The sequence below is a fragment of the Rhamphochromis longiceps genome, linkage group LG9 (assembly GCF_057381845.1).
Source record: "Rhamphochromis longiceps isolate RC_006_pf linkage group LG9, R_longiceps_female_GT1.1, whole genome shotgun sequence".
Lineage (NCBI taxonomy): Eukaryota > Metazoa > Chordata > Actinopteri > Cichliformes > Cichlidae > Rhamphochromis > Rhamphochromis longiceps.
Window position 1 is genome coordinate 36,360,506 of NC_140565.1, and position 13,623 is coordinate 36,374,128.

The following is a 13,623-nucleotide window of genomic DNA, read 5'->3' on the forward strand; positions in this document are numbered from 1 at the left end:
CAAACTGTTTGTTTACTCACCTGTTTAAGTTGTGTAAAGTTTGCATTATTGGGGGCGTGGCTTCTTTGACTGACAGGTAGATGCTACCGCATGTGGTTTCCGAGGCTAATTGGCAAAAAGAAACTGATGGGGTTGCTAGCACCATCCAGCGTGCTGAGTCAACATCACCCAGGTTTGGATTGGTCCGTGTTGAACCAGCACGGTGTGTTCGGTTTATTTCACAGCCCAGTGCATCGTGTCTGTGCATCTCTCCAGCCGGGACAGCCGATGTTTGTCTGAGCGCCTTTGACTTTGGTATTTATCGACTATCTGTAAGAAATGGTGCTTTAACATGTCTGTGTGAACTAGAATTTATTAGAAGTTTCTTTCATGTGCGGTCTTGTTTTCATTGTTTGAAGTTTTATCCTAACACAAATGTAAATTCAGAATTAGATTCCACAGTGTGGACACGCTGTAGCTCTGAGTGCAGCTGTAGTCCTGGAAGTCCTGCTTCTCCGACAACTCGTCTGCAGACAGATTATCGTCCGAGTTCAACCTCCGATCCTCTGAAGTCTCCTCTCTGGCACGGCGGATGTCTCTGTTTTTTTGAAATTGAACCATCTCAGAAATCAGATGTGAACTTAAAAAGCGTCGACAGGGGAACGGATGGCTTCTTCAGCTCTAACATCTTCCTCGCAAAGCCGCAACCACAACACCAGTAATTCTGTTGTTCCGACTGTCATGATCTCCGGAGAACCCGTCGGCTCCGCTTTCATCTCTGGCGGCTTTGGGGGTGGGAGGAGGGTGAGGGAACGCTGCATTGTGGGTAAGCCGGTTCACACGAGGATTAAAACAGTGTCGGACGATAAAGCTGCGGCTGGTTAGAGATGGTGACCACAAGAATCGAGCCGCCAGAGGAAGGAGAAAACATCACGCACTGTGTGTGTGTGTGTGTGTGTGTGTGTGTGTGTGTGTGTGTGTGTGTGTGTGTGTGTGTGTGTGTGTGTGTGTGTGTGTGCGCGTCCACATGTGAGTCATGACCCTCCATAATAACAGCAACATCTCCCTCAGGCTGAGTCAGTAATGTGAAGCAGACTGACGGCGGATAGAAAACACGAGTGAATGTGAAGAAGTTCTTTATTTATTCATTTCTACTTATCTGACAGTAATAACAGTTAATGGTTCATTTTATTGAAATGAGTTCCAGGAACCCGAAATGAAGAAAACATCAGAGTTAAGAACTTTTAAAGATTCAGGTGGCTGGATCGAGCAGGGTCCGAGCGTGGGGTCAGGTTCAGTTACAGCTGAATGTTAAATCTGAGGGTTATCTTCCTGTTTTACAAACCCCAGCCAGGGTTTGAGCCGTCACTGAGGAAGCTTCATGCCAAAGAAATCAGTTTAGACTTTAGAAGAATTTAATGCTCACAAAGACAAACATACAAAGTTGTCTCGGCTTTTCCATGTGTGAAGGACTGCAGAGGGAAGCATCATCAAGAAATCCAAAGACTGTCACCGAGAACAGACCGGGCAGAACCAAGCAAAGATTTCAAAACGAGTGAGTCTAAAGAGCCCAGAACCACTGAAGAGACACTCGTGGATGACTCAGCCGAGTCGGGAATCGCACAGGGATGCACTGAGAGGCTGCAGACCGGGAAATAGTCCACTTCTGCATGTCGCACTGAGGTATGCTGACTCTATGCAGATTCTACAGACTGCAGTGTACTTTGGTCAGATCAGATGAAAGCAGAGCTTCGTGCACAGAGTTTGGAGAAAGGAGACGGGCTACGACCCAAAGGAGCATCCCCACAGTGAAGCACAGTGGTGGCAGTATGTTCTGGTGACAATTCAGTGTCTGGGAATCTCATCGAGGTGGGAGGAATGATGAAGATAGAAGGATGTGTGATCGCTCAGGAGACGACTGCAGGCTGTTACCCAGCAAACAGGACACACTGCTGACCGTTAGCATCAGGGAAGCTAATAAGTTTTTGTGAAATCATTTTGTTTTTGCGTGCAAAGTAAAATAATCTAAGCAAACAAAATAAAACTGGCATGTTTTAGAAACACTTTTAAAAGTAGTCAGACAGCAAAAACAATACAAAGAACTGCAACACGTTAAAGAGACACGAGCCTGATCCAAGTCAACGCATCGTAACTTTAAGACCTACCACAGAGCCAAGTCTGCCAGAGCTTATCTTTATATTTTACATGCTGTGGAGCCATTTTTGGGAGCATTTCAAGTTGCTATACATCAATACAACCATTATAGCCCCAATTTTATTAATATTTATGCTTTAAGTTCATAGAAACTACATAAATTGCAAAACAGTGCAATAAACTACAAAAAAAAATTGAAAATCATTTTTGTTTTTATTTGCATATATTTCCAGTTTTATTCCTCAAAACTGTAAATACAAAAAAGTTGCACAAAATAGTTTCTAGCCACAGGAAATTTATTTTGAGTGTCTTCAAAGTTTTATTTTTGAGATACACCAATTTTTATGCCCTGCAGGGAAAACCAAAATAAATATTATAATGCTAATTTGCAAAAAAACAGCGTGTGCATGAAAATAAACTATTTCCAGCAGTGCAGTTTGAGTTCTAAGCATCCCAGAAACTATTCAGGGAAGCTAAAAGTCAAGCATGACTTATAAAAACACCAGTACAGGCTTATAAGGCCCTGAAAGTAAAAAACTACATTTTCCGTGAAAATGATGTCACTTCCGGTTTCGGGCAGGTCATGGCGGACACGCGATAGTTTGCGCTGGCGTCTATTCCAACGTAGGAGGTGTTATGAACAGCTGATCGGATCGGCAAAGCGTGTTTCTGGAATATTATGTTTATGTTGCTGCAAATACTTTTTACGAAATTTTGCAAAGCTATATGTGGAAGGAAACCGTGACCGAGCACAAGCTGATGGCATAAGATGTAAGTACAACTCCTCCGGTTTCATATGCAACTAAAATTATTGCGCTAGCTTACACGGTTGCAGTTGTACAGGGATTTAAAAATAGTTACGCAAAACGGAGCGTGCCCACTCCGACCGGTCTTACAGGTTACAAGCAGGTTAATTATCGGAGATGCTCCGACTGAGCTGATGCTGTTGGAGTATGTAGAACATAGTTTGGGAGCTCGTCCGGGATCTACTTTAACCTCCCTGTAAATCTGCCCATTGCCACGCCCACCTCGTCATTAAGTATTCTTGTCAGCTCAAAGATGATTTTTAAAAGTCTCTGAAACAACTTTGTGCTGCCTGACAGCAGTTTTCAGTTCAATATGAAACTCCGTGAAGCAGGAGCGGTTCCAGCTGCTGCTTCTCTTTATTTAGTTTTATATTTTAATCAGGGTTTCCTGCATGGGTTGGTTTGTGTTCAGTCTGCATCTGCTGATTTCCATCCAGCCAAAACCCCGAGCGCTTTGAACCTTGCAGAAACAGATAATTCACATTTAACGACACCACAGAGAAGCCGAGGGAGAAGAGAAACAGCTCTAACTCTGCTCTCTCATGCTTTTATGAACCTTCAAATGTGATCAGGAAAAGAAACTGTCATTTGTTACAGTGACAGCCTGGAGGATGGACACACTCTGTTGATATCAAGAACCAACGCGATGGCCTCGAAGAGACGTTTGTGACCTTTAAAGTGGTTTAAGACAAAAAGTGCAACACGAGCAGAGCCGCCTGTGTGGTTGGTTTGAGGAGAACTGGAAATCACTTCCACCCAGGCGGCAGTGTGACACAAAACGTTTAAGATGACACTAATCACTTCTAATTGTTTGATAATTGTCCATCTGATTTATGGCTCAAAGCTCGTCCTGCTCCGTCCTTCTCTTGACGTCAACTCTCAGGACTTCCTCAGATCTCAAACAGCTCTTCCTCTGACAACGCTCACGCCTGAGACTCGTATATTTGGATGTTAGAAGCTCTGAGAAAACTCTCAGATCCGTAAATCTGCACCAACAAAGCTGGAGGGTGTGGCCGGAGAGAGGGAGGTCAGAGCGTGCGCCGAGACCCTGAAAGTGTAATTCAGCCCATCTTAGTCTGAAGCAGTTTCTGGCGTCAGAGACGTGTGTTCCTCCCGCAGATGCAATAAAGTCTGTTAATAACAAACAAGCTCACAGAGTCTCCTCAAGCCTGGAGGGAAACTGTCAAACACACCAGAACTACAGCTGGCAGAGACGCTCAAAGAGACACCAGAGAAGAAGAGCCACACAGTCAGCTGGCTCACGGCTCGCCGACCAATGACGCGCTTCGATCATCCGGCTGAGGCGCGTTTTAGAGGCTAAACGCTGTTAAACCGTAACATCGCAGTGACAGAAGAGCGGACACGTCTGTGGTAAACTCTGGTTTGTGACTCTACTGTAGCTACATGTAAGTGCTGCTCTTAAATGTTCCTACAGTAGAGTCTGTCTCCTTTCCCAAAGGTTAAAGGTCAAACCACAACACGGCCCTGAGAACTACAACATGCTTACTATGTAAGATAGAGAAACATGTTTCTGCTGAATCAGCAGGAAATCACACCATAATTACTCCTTTGTTTCCTATGAAACCTGATTCTAGTGCAGCCACCTGTAAGTATAACAATGACACTTAAACTCTGTTTAATTAGAAAGGACTGACTGGCCACATTATAAAGTTCAACCCTTTGTTCTGCTGCCGTCGTCACAGCTGAGATCAGCTCATCATTATTTAATATTCGTGCATCACTTTTCAGTTTTCTTCTGTTTTCCTGACGTCACCGTTTTATTCTTTTATTATCTAACAATGTTGATTCAATGTTATATTTCCTGAGGTTTTTTCTGTCTTTTCTCTGTGTTGCAGGTGTGATATCAATAAAGTTATTGTTAGATAGTGGCCAGTTGAAGGTGTTACCTGGTAAGGTACGATGCTCTCGTGGGCCGTCCCCCAGCGCCTCGCCTCCTTCCCCGCATTCAGGTAGTTAGCAGCAATATGGCTGAGACAGGAAACCTGAGAGAGAGAGAGGCGGCAGTTACACCTGAGCCCGGTCACACGGGCGCTAACAGCTGATCTCTCCTCAGCGTGCACACCGAGCCGCTCACTGCGTCTGAAGAGCTGCTGCAAATATCAGCAGCGTGATGAAGGCACATCATGGATCACACTTACAAACATGATGATGAAGCTGCAGAGTTTAACACGGTCACCGAGTCTGGAAACATCACGGTTAGTCAGGGTCATGAATTTATAAAACAATTATTGGACCCTGTCAGCTTTATTTCACCAGCAGGTAACGATGAGGTTAAAGCTTCTCCAACGTCTTCACCGACACGCCTGCCTCAGCGAGTCACATGATGCTGTGAGGTGTGCGTGCTGCTCACAGACACCTGAAGGGTTACTTCAATATTTCCCTTCATCAACTTGAATCAAAGAATCTGCACTTCAGCCACATCACGATCACCTGACTCAAACTGCAGCGAGTCGCTGCAGAGACGCTCGTGGACGGTTTCTGTTGTTCTTCTACAAACGAAGCTTCAAGGATGACCCCCCCCCCCCTCCCCTCCCGGGTCAGGGTGCTGACAGGTTTTTATCTTCTTATCAAACTATTCTTCTGCATGACACTGACTTCCTCTGACTCACCACGACTGCTTCAAGCTGAGCTTCAGACTGTTTGACTCTCCTGCGCCTGAAGCTCTGTGGGACCTGCAGGCAGCTCGTAGCGGTTCCATCCCCCCGACGCTCACACGCTCCACACGGATTCGGATCAGAGCGCTGTGCGCGCTCATTGTTCGCACTGCGGCCGGCATGCCTGTGGTTGCAGCACTTCAGACAGGAATGCAGTGGGATTTAAGAGGGGGATTGTGGGTATTTTATTTGTAGCAGCCTCAAGACTCGACCGCAAGGATCAGAACCTCACAGCCTTGTTAACCAATCACAGGAGGCGTGCTACAGATTGGTGTATGCAGTCATATTCATCATCATCCTTCATCGTGAGTCCAGACTTCAGGTAACATTTCTGTTCATGGGTTAAATTTAAAGGTTGGAGCTCAGGATGCTGGTTGGTGTTTGTTGGTGGCGTTTATGAATCTTCTTGGCAGGTCGGTGCTGAGGAGCACGGACGCTGCTCCGGTCCCGCATGCTGGACCAAAACTCAGCGAGACACACGTTAACTTTTATCCACATGTCATCCCATCATCTGTCCCTTTCTGTCCAAACACGACCCCGCTGAGCTGCCCAGCGCTTTCAGGCCGAAGCAGCTGTTTCTGCGTGTTTGTTTCTAAACTGCAGACTGAGACTCTCTGCAGGATCATAAAGTCCTGAAACGAGCTGAACTCGGTCGTATCGCAGCGCCTTTCCCAGCCAGAGAGGTGAAAAATGAGAATGCAGAAAACATAAAACATGCCTTTAAAAGCAACACTGTCAGACAAGCAGCGCGTCCTGACACTGCAAATCAAACGCACCCCGGGAGGTGCCGGGTCCAAGCGGGACGCGGGTCCCGTCCGTCTCCGAGTCCGGGTGGTTGCAGGATTAAGAATCGCTCGCTTCATTTAAACAGTCAGAGAAACACTGACGCGTCTGTTTAAACTGATCAGGATAAATCACAGGCTTGTTCCAATGCCTCCACCTTCCTGCTCCACACACAGCTGCAGCGACTGCTTATCTGCACCGTCACAAACACTCCATCGATCAATCAGCCTCAGCGCTTTCATTTACCAGCTGACCCTGAACACAGCGCCGTACCTGCTGCAGGTAAGAGCGTCTGCTCAGCTGATGTGTCCTGAGGCTCTGACTGAGCTTGTGTGTCACCTGAGTGGGTTTCAGCTGCCAGCTGAGCGTCACAGCGCCCCCACCTGTACATCACTTCCTCTCAGCACCTGGAGTACCCGCTGGTCTGCTGGCGTCTCTTACACTGCATTCACCTGTGGAGAATACTGAGAGCTGATTGGCTCATCGTCAGGTGGTTTTACCTGTGATGACAGCAGGTTGCAGTCGATGTGAACTCCTCTGCCCGTCTTCTGCCGTTGCAGCAGGGCGGCCATGACAGCTCCGTGTGCGTACAGCCCCGTCGCCAAGTCCGTCATGGCGACTCCCGGACGCACCGGGTCGCCGCCCTGCCAGCAGAAACAGAGGATTATGGGAGATGATCCAGAAAGCTGACGTGCTGTGAACGCGTCAGAGTCAGTACTTCCTGTCAGTGCTGAGATTTACAAGGACTCATTCCAGATTAATCCTGTGCAAAAGTCTTGAGCCACCCCTCGTTTCATATACTAAGGAAATCTGTCTCATTATTATGTATGAAAGTACAAACACAGGAAATAAGGAACGCTGAGTTTGCACAACAACAAGCCTGAAGCTGAACATTTGGTGTGAGCATGTTTGTTTCTATCTGTGCCTCTTTCTGTAGGACAGGGCTGTCAGAGGTCTGCAGGCCTCACTCTGCTAAAGAGGATCAAGTGATGTGTGGGAGTAAAGAGCCTAAAGGTCACATTTAAACCTGGTGTCTGTTCTGTGCACAACACTGGTCGTCCCTCGAGGAAAATGCTCGGGTACAAGGACTGGACTGAAGGTGAGACATGAAGCAGCCAATGTTTACAGAAGAACTGAAAGAGCTTCAGGAAGCTGGAGCCACTCAAACAATACAAGAAGTTCTGGCTGCTTGGAAGGAAAACAGAGAAACGAGGGGTGAGTCGAACTGTGAGGACATAAAGTTTCATTCAGTAACTAGTAAATCAAAGATGAACTCTAAACTGCTTCAACATTCTTCATCTGTTCATGACCGTAAGTTTCATGTGCCTGGCTTTTATTTTGAAATAAAATATCTGCATCCTGAAGACTGTTTCACAGTGTTTACATTCTCAGCTACGATGACGAGCCAAGAAAATGTTTAACATTTTAATTTGAAGTTCACTTTCTGCACTTCCTGCGTGCTGATATTTCTACAGCCGCGTCGCAAAGTTCTGTAAAGTGAAGCCAGACATCAGGTCAGAGTCTGACAGTAACATCACAAGTGTTTCATTTGTAAAGACATGGAAACCTGTTCATGCTCAGCAGGATCAGGACGTTACTGAGCATGTGCGGTCTGAGTCTGACCTCGGGCCCGGTGACGTGCATCATCCCTGACACTGCCGAGGCGATGGAGTCGTACCCTGGACTCTGAGCGTGAGGACCGGTCTGTCCGTAGCCTGAGCGCGCACACACACACACACACACACACACACACACACACACACACACACACACACACATTACTGCCTCGGTGCCAGTGGTCTGGTTTCTCTCTGACCTGAGTGAAAACACAGCAGGGAATCAAACCATCGGCCTCTCGGCGTCTCCTCTTACAGGAAAACCACATTCCAGCTGATGTTGAGTCTGCAGCTGTGACTAAACAACAAGACGGATTTCCCAAACAGTCCGAGCTCAAAGCTCGCTTTATATCAGGAAACAAAGAAAAATCCCACAAAGACTTTGAAAATGATAAGCAGCCACAGACAGCCTGAGAAACAGCCGTGACCTCCGAGGCTCGCTGAGCGAACATCTGCAGGAGAACGATGTCAGTGCGCGGCTCCGTGCACGTCGTACGTGCACATCTAAACATCTGTCCTTGTCGTCTCTGGTGGGGTCGAGCTTTTCATTCGATCACACCTGAAACCAGTGACTCGGACCGTGAACTCATCAGGAGTGTCTGCTGACCTCAGATCAGCTGAGCAGTAAACTCTGTTCCCCATAAATGTCTGTACAGTCAGGCTTTGCTCTACGAGTCGCCCTCTGCTGGACATTAAAGAACATGCAGGTTTTATGTCCATGTTTTGTGAAGCGCCTGTTTAAATGTCAACGAGCTGATGAACACATGGAAGATCCACACTCTGTGGACCGGTTCTTCCTGTGGAAGTGACACCAGAACTTAAACCTGCTGCTGCTCTTTGCTCTGCGGGACAAACGTCCAGGACGTCGCTCCGAAAGCTCAGGATGAAACCAGGCCGTAAATCTGCCCACTGCATCCAGCTGCTGCAGCTTAATGAGGCCTCCTGGGTAATGTAGTTCATTTCTCCTCAATAAAGGACGGGAGGGGCTGGAGCAGTGAGAGCGACACGGAGAGGAATGAGGTTTGCCCTCATTCCTCTCAAACAGGAAATGGAAAGAAAACAGAAGAAAGGAGGCGGAGCAGAGAGAATGAAACTCCTTCATCGTTTATGTCGCTCGTTTATTCTCAACACATTTTCCATCAGCTCTCCTGACGGACGGGTTTTAACGGCACTCTGCCCAAATCCTCGCTCCACCCTGCAGGGTCACAGCTCTTTACTCCACCCGAGGAGTGGAGTGAACCTTATTAGTGCTCGTGTGGAGAGGAAGAGTCACCCTGTGGAAGAGTGACACACAGATTCCTGTTTGCAGACATCCATGAACTTCCTCTGAGCAGCTCCACCCTCCCCCCTCTGCACGTGCTCAGACTACCTCCACCTCTCTGACTCTGAGCTGTCCTTCTGTCACACTCGTCTCCACCCTGCCTGCTCTCTGTGGCTGGTTGACCGCAGGTATTTAAACTCCTCCACCTTCACCACCTCTGCTCTGTCTTGCTTCTCTTCTCTGCAGAGCACACCTCCACCTCTCCTGTGCTGTAACATCACAGCCTGCAGACAGGAAGCAGAGCGCTCCGGCAGGAAGTCTGTTCATACTGTGGAGTCTGACCCCATCTAGTGGCTCAGAGGGAGAACTGCAGGAGGTGGAGGTGTGTTTCCACAGCTCCTAAATCCATCAATACTGGACGTTCCACAGTCCTTGAATCATGTGACTTGAGTGGGTGGAGCCTATCAGCTCCATTTTTCCACTCCTTTAAAGGTTCCTCAGACACACCTGGAAACACATGTAAGCCTGTTAAAAACTGTTACCTGTTATGGAGCAGTAGACGAGCCGAGGGTTGAGTCCGCTCAGCTGCTCGTATCCCAAACCCATCTGACGGAGTTTCCCTGGCACGTAGTTTTCCAGCAGCACGTCACACACTCCTGCGAGCTGACACACAACCAGAGAGTGGAACAGGCTGAGGCAGAAACAGAGACCTGGTCACTGTGTCGTACCTGCTGGACGATCTGTGCTCCTCTGGGATGTTTCAGGTCCACGGCGATGCTCTGAAATCACAGTTCATCCCAAATTATCCCAAACACGGATGAAGCATCGGCGTCAGGTGAGCGAGGGAGGCTGACGTTTGACATGTTTGCTCTGTTTACAGCTGAACACCTTCCAGTTTGCAGACTGAACCCTGTCAGAGTCCTGCTGATGCTTAAACTGTTTCTAATGAATGTGTTTGTGCCGACTCGGCGCTCACACACCAACCTTCTTGTTCCGGTTCACGCTGAGGAAGTAGGCGCTCTCTGACGCCACAAACGGAGGACCCCAGGCTCTGGTGTCGTCACCTGCACCTGTTTGACAAAACGCACAAACACTATCCCACAATGCTTTGCTCACAGCGGGGCAGGAATGAGGCCCAGCGCTCACCTGGTCTCTCCACTTTGATGACCTGGGCTCCGAGGTCTCCGAGGATCATGGAGGCGAAGGGCCCGGCCAGAACTCTGCAAACATGAACATCCACGTTAGTGCTGAGCCTCCACACTGCCAACAACTCAGAGTGTTACTGCAGCGCTCACACTCACCTGGTCAGGTCCAGGACTCTGACGCCCTCTAGTGGCCGAAGGGTTTCACCTGAAATTCAGACGAGAATCCCAAAGAGGAGGAGAGTCAGCTTTGGTGTTCCTGACAGGTAGACAGTGTTCCTGCTTCAGATGAGAACAGCTGAAACTCTGTTTGAGCTTTGTTAAATATCTGTGGGCCAGAGGCGGCACACCTGCGGGCCGGACTCACTCTGAGTGTGAAGTGAAAGCACAGATCAGCCTGACAGCAGCTGGGTTCTCAGACCCAGCAGCAGAAGTATAAAGCAGGAGGAGCAGACCCCTCTGCATCCTGCACATCTTCTCTGGTTCGTGTTCAGAGCTGCTTTAATTCCTCATGTCACAGACGCAACAGGGTGAAAGCATTCCTTAGATTTTAGTCCACGTTAACATGACATCACCATGACATCATTATCCTCCACATCCCAAAGCTGAGGTCAGCAGCAGAACTGACGCTCAGGTGGTGCTGACAGACCTCCACAGCATCACAGCAGCAGGCTGAGCTCTGACACAGGCAGGACGGATCCAGGCTTTAAACTCTGAGCCGAGCACAGCAGGAAACCTTTCTCCATCTTCTGCTGTCTGTTTGTGAGTCTGTGTGAGCTGCAGCCTCAGCTTCCTGTTCGTACTCACAGGAGTGACACTCCTCTGACCTCAGCAGGTCACTTCCTGCCAGACCTGCTGCTTGCTGGATGTGAGCTCAGGGATGTCTGTGTGGAGATCTCAGCTGAGCAGCAGTTCCTGAATCACTCAAAGTTCCCTAAATCTGCTCTTCATCATGATGCACCGAAATGCTGCCTTGCGATAGGCTGATTAGTGTGCACCTAAAGTGTACCTAATAAAGTGGCTCGTTAGTGTATTAAAAGCATAATTACGTTATTGTAAATGATTGCACACCCTAATTATATTTGGATCACCCTTTAAAACGTTCTGTGTGTTTATTATTCCAACGTTCCCGCTTTTCCAGCCCGCTGACTGGGAGGTCTGTTTGTTGGACTCAGCGGAAGTGGAGCTGCTCTGCGACAGCTTCACACACCTGAGCAGACTTTGACCAACAGCAGGTCAAAGTTCAGAAGTCCTTTCAGTGTAACACGCTTCGGAACATGCAGGCTCATTTACCTGTGTGCACGCCTGCAAGGTTTGATCATGTGAGCAGCTGTTTGTTACCGATGAGCCGATCGGTCCTGTCACCGGATACCTGGACTGTTCGGCTAATATTAGCCGGCTAGCTTTAGCAGCAGGGCCGTACCTGTCCGCGTGCTGGACTCCCACCGCCCGCCCCCCGGGCATCTCAGCGGCTGCAGCGGTGACGCGATACCAGCCGGAGAGCGAGCCCCGAGACGGCGCTTCAGCACCCCGACACACGCAGACATCGTCCACCTGTTAGCATCAAGCTACACGAACGATGCTTCCGGCCTGAGCCTTTCAAAGTAAAACTCAGCCCAGACGCAGTCTTATGTATGTCGGCTGTTAGGACTCGTTTCAGAGCCGTTTGTGGATGTTTGGCTTTGAAAGGCCCTTAATATTGTGACGTGGAATATCAATGGTTGTAGTACACCAATTAAAAGGAAAAAAAGTCCTAAGCTATCTTAAGTCCCGTAGTGCAGATATAGCATTTTTACAAGAAACGCATTTTGAAAATGGAACAGAAGCCCTGAAAATGAAACGAGATTGGGTTGGGAATGTCATGGTCCTGGGCCATGTTGGCCCAGTGTTCTTAGTTTCCTTGTATGTTTGTATTTTGTTCCTTGCTTAGGCCATGTTTTCTGAGTTGCCCTGTTGTGTTGTTCCCTAAGTGTTCTCCCTTCATGGCTCTTACCCCCTGTGTGCCCCTCTGTGTATCTGTGAGCCCTCGTCTCTCCTTATGTTTTATTCCATGCTTCCCCTGCCCATTATGTCTAAGTTCTCCCCGTGCTCTCTCTTCCCCCTGTGTGCCCTCTATGTATTTATGAGCCCTCGTCCCCTTTCGTGTTTATTCCGTGTCTCCCCTGCCTGTTACGTTGGTGTTCTACTCGTGCTCTCCCTCCTCCTGTCTGAACCTCTGTGCACTTCCTGTTTACTTTGTGACTCTCACGCCCGCACATGTCATGTTCAGTTCACCCCGCCCTGTCTCGTCATGATTATCAGTGTCACCTGTGTTCCCCGTGTGTTCCCACTTTCCTCGTTAACCCTCTGTGTATTTCTGTCTGCGTCTCCCTCTGTTCAGCGTGACGTCGTCCCTCATGTTGTGTGGATCTCCCTGTGTCTCTCTGCGTATGTTAGTTTACTTTTCCCAGTTTAGTTTTGTATTTCCTATGTTCTGCCATTCCAGCATTAAAGCTGTGATTTTGAGTTCATCCCCGTGTCTGTGAGTTTTGCGTTTGGGTCCTCCTCCTGCCTGCCACACAGCCGAGCCTTGACAGGGAAGGTGTTTCATAACTCTGTATCTAGGAAAAGCCGTGGAGCTATAATACTTATTAATAAGAAAATCAACTTTGTACCATTGCGAGAGTTTAAAGATACTGAAGGACGAGTAATATGTCTCCAAGTACTTATAAATGGTGCGAAAGTAATACTATGTAACATATATGCCCCAAATAGGGAAGACCCCAACTTTGTTGCCAAAATAATTAAGATATTAGGTGATTTTGAGGGCCAGATTGTGCTGGGAGGAGATTTTAATCAGGTTCCGGATCAGTATTTGGATAGGAGTGGTGCAAATCTAGGCCCTAGTACAAAAAATAAATCTGCAGCAGCTATCTTTAAAGAGGAAGCCGGGTTGGTTGATATCTGGAGACTAGTACTTCCTTTAGAAAGGGAATATAAGTTTTACTCACATTCTCATAAAAGTTATTCCCGAATTGATTATTTTTAAATATCTAGTTTGAGCGCTGATCTGGTAACTGTGATATAGGTATGATCATATTATCAGATCATGCCCCAGTAGAACTAAATATAGACTTACAGGTTGAGAAATATAATCGGGGCAGGTGGAAACTAAACCCAAGTCTTTTACAGGATGAACAATTTGTGGCAGCATTAAAAGATGATATT

The 13,623-nt window shown here is 47.8% G+C and overlaps 1 protein-coding gene across 3 annotated transcripts in view; it reads right to left on the reverse strand.

Moving 5' to 3' along the window:
- sugct (succinyl-CoA:glutarate-CoA transferase) overlaps positions 1 to 12,135 on the reverse strand; it is a 71,125-nt gene extending 58,990 nt beyond the window's left edge. Inside the window, exons 1-9 of one of the 3 annotated variants that reach the window (XM_085417667.1) lie at positions 11,840 to 12,135; positions 10,576 to 10,624; positions 10,421 to 10,494; positions 10,259 to 10,344; positions 10,003 to 10,053; positions 9,817 to 9,937; positions 8,021 to 8,112; positions 6,898 to 7,041; positions 4,847 to 4,942 (exon numbers count right to left, since the gene is read on the reverse strand). In XM_085417667.1, coding sequence (XP_085273793.1) covers positions 4,847 to 4,942; positions 6,898 to 7,041; positions 8,021 to 8,112; positions 9,817 to 9,937; positions 10,003 to 10,053; positions 10,259 to 10,344; positions 10,421 to 10,494; positions 10,576 to 10,624; positions 11,840 to 11,963 — 837 coding nt within the window. In that variant the 5' untranslated portion in view covers positions 11,964 to 12,135. Of the gene's footprint in view, positions 1 to 4,846; positions 4,943 to 6,897; positions 7,042 to 8,020; positions 8,113 to 9,816; positions 9,938 to 10,002; positions 10,054 to 10,258; positions 10,345 to 10,420; positions 10,495 to 10,575; positions 10,625 to 10,783 lie in introns of all 3 variants that reach the window. The other 2 variants (XM_085417669.1, XM_085417668.1) reach the window with 2 other exon arrangements.
- Between the last annotated feature and the right edge of the window lie 1,488 nt (positions 12,136 to 13,623).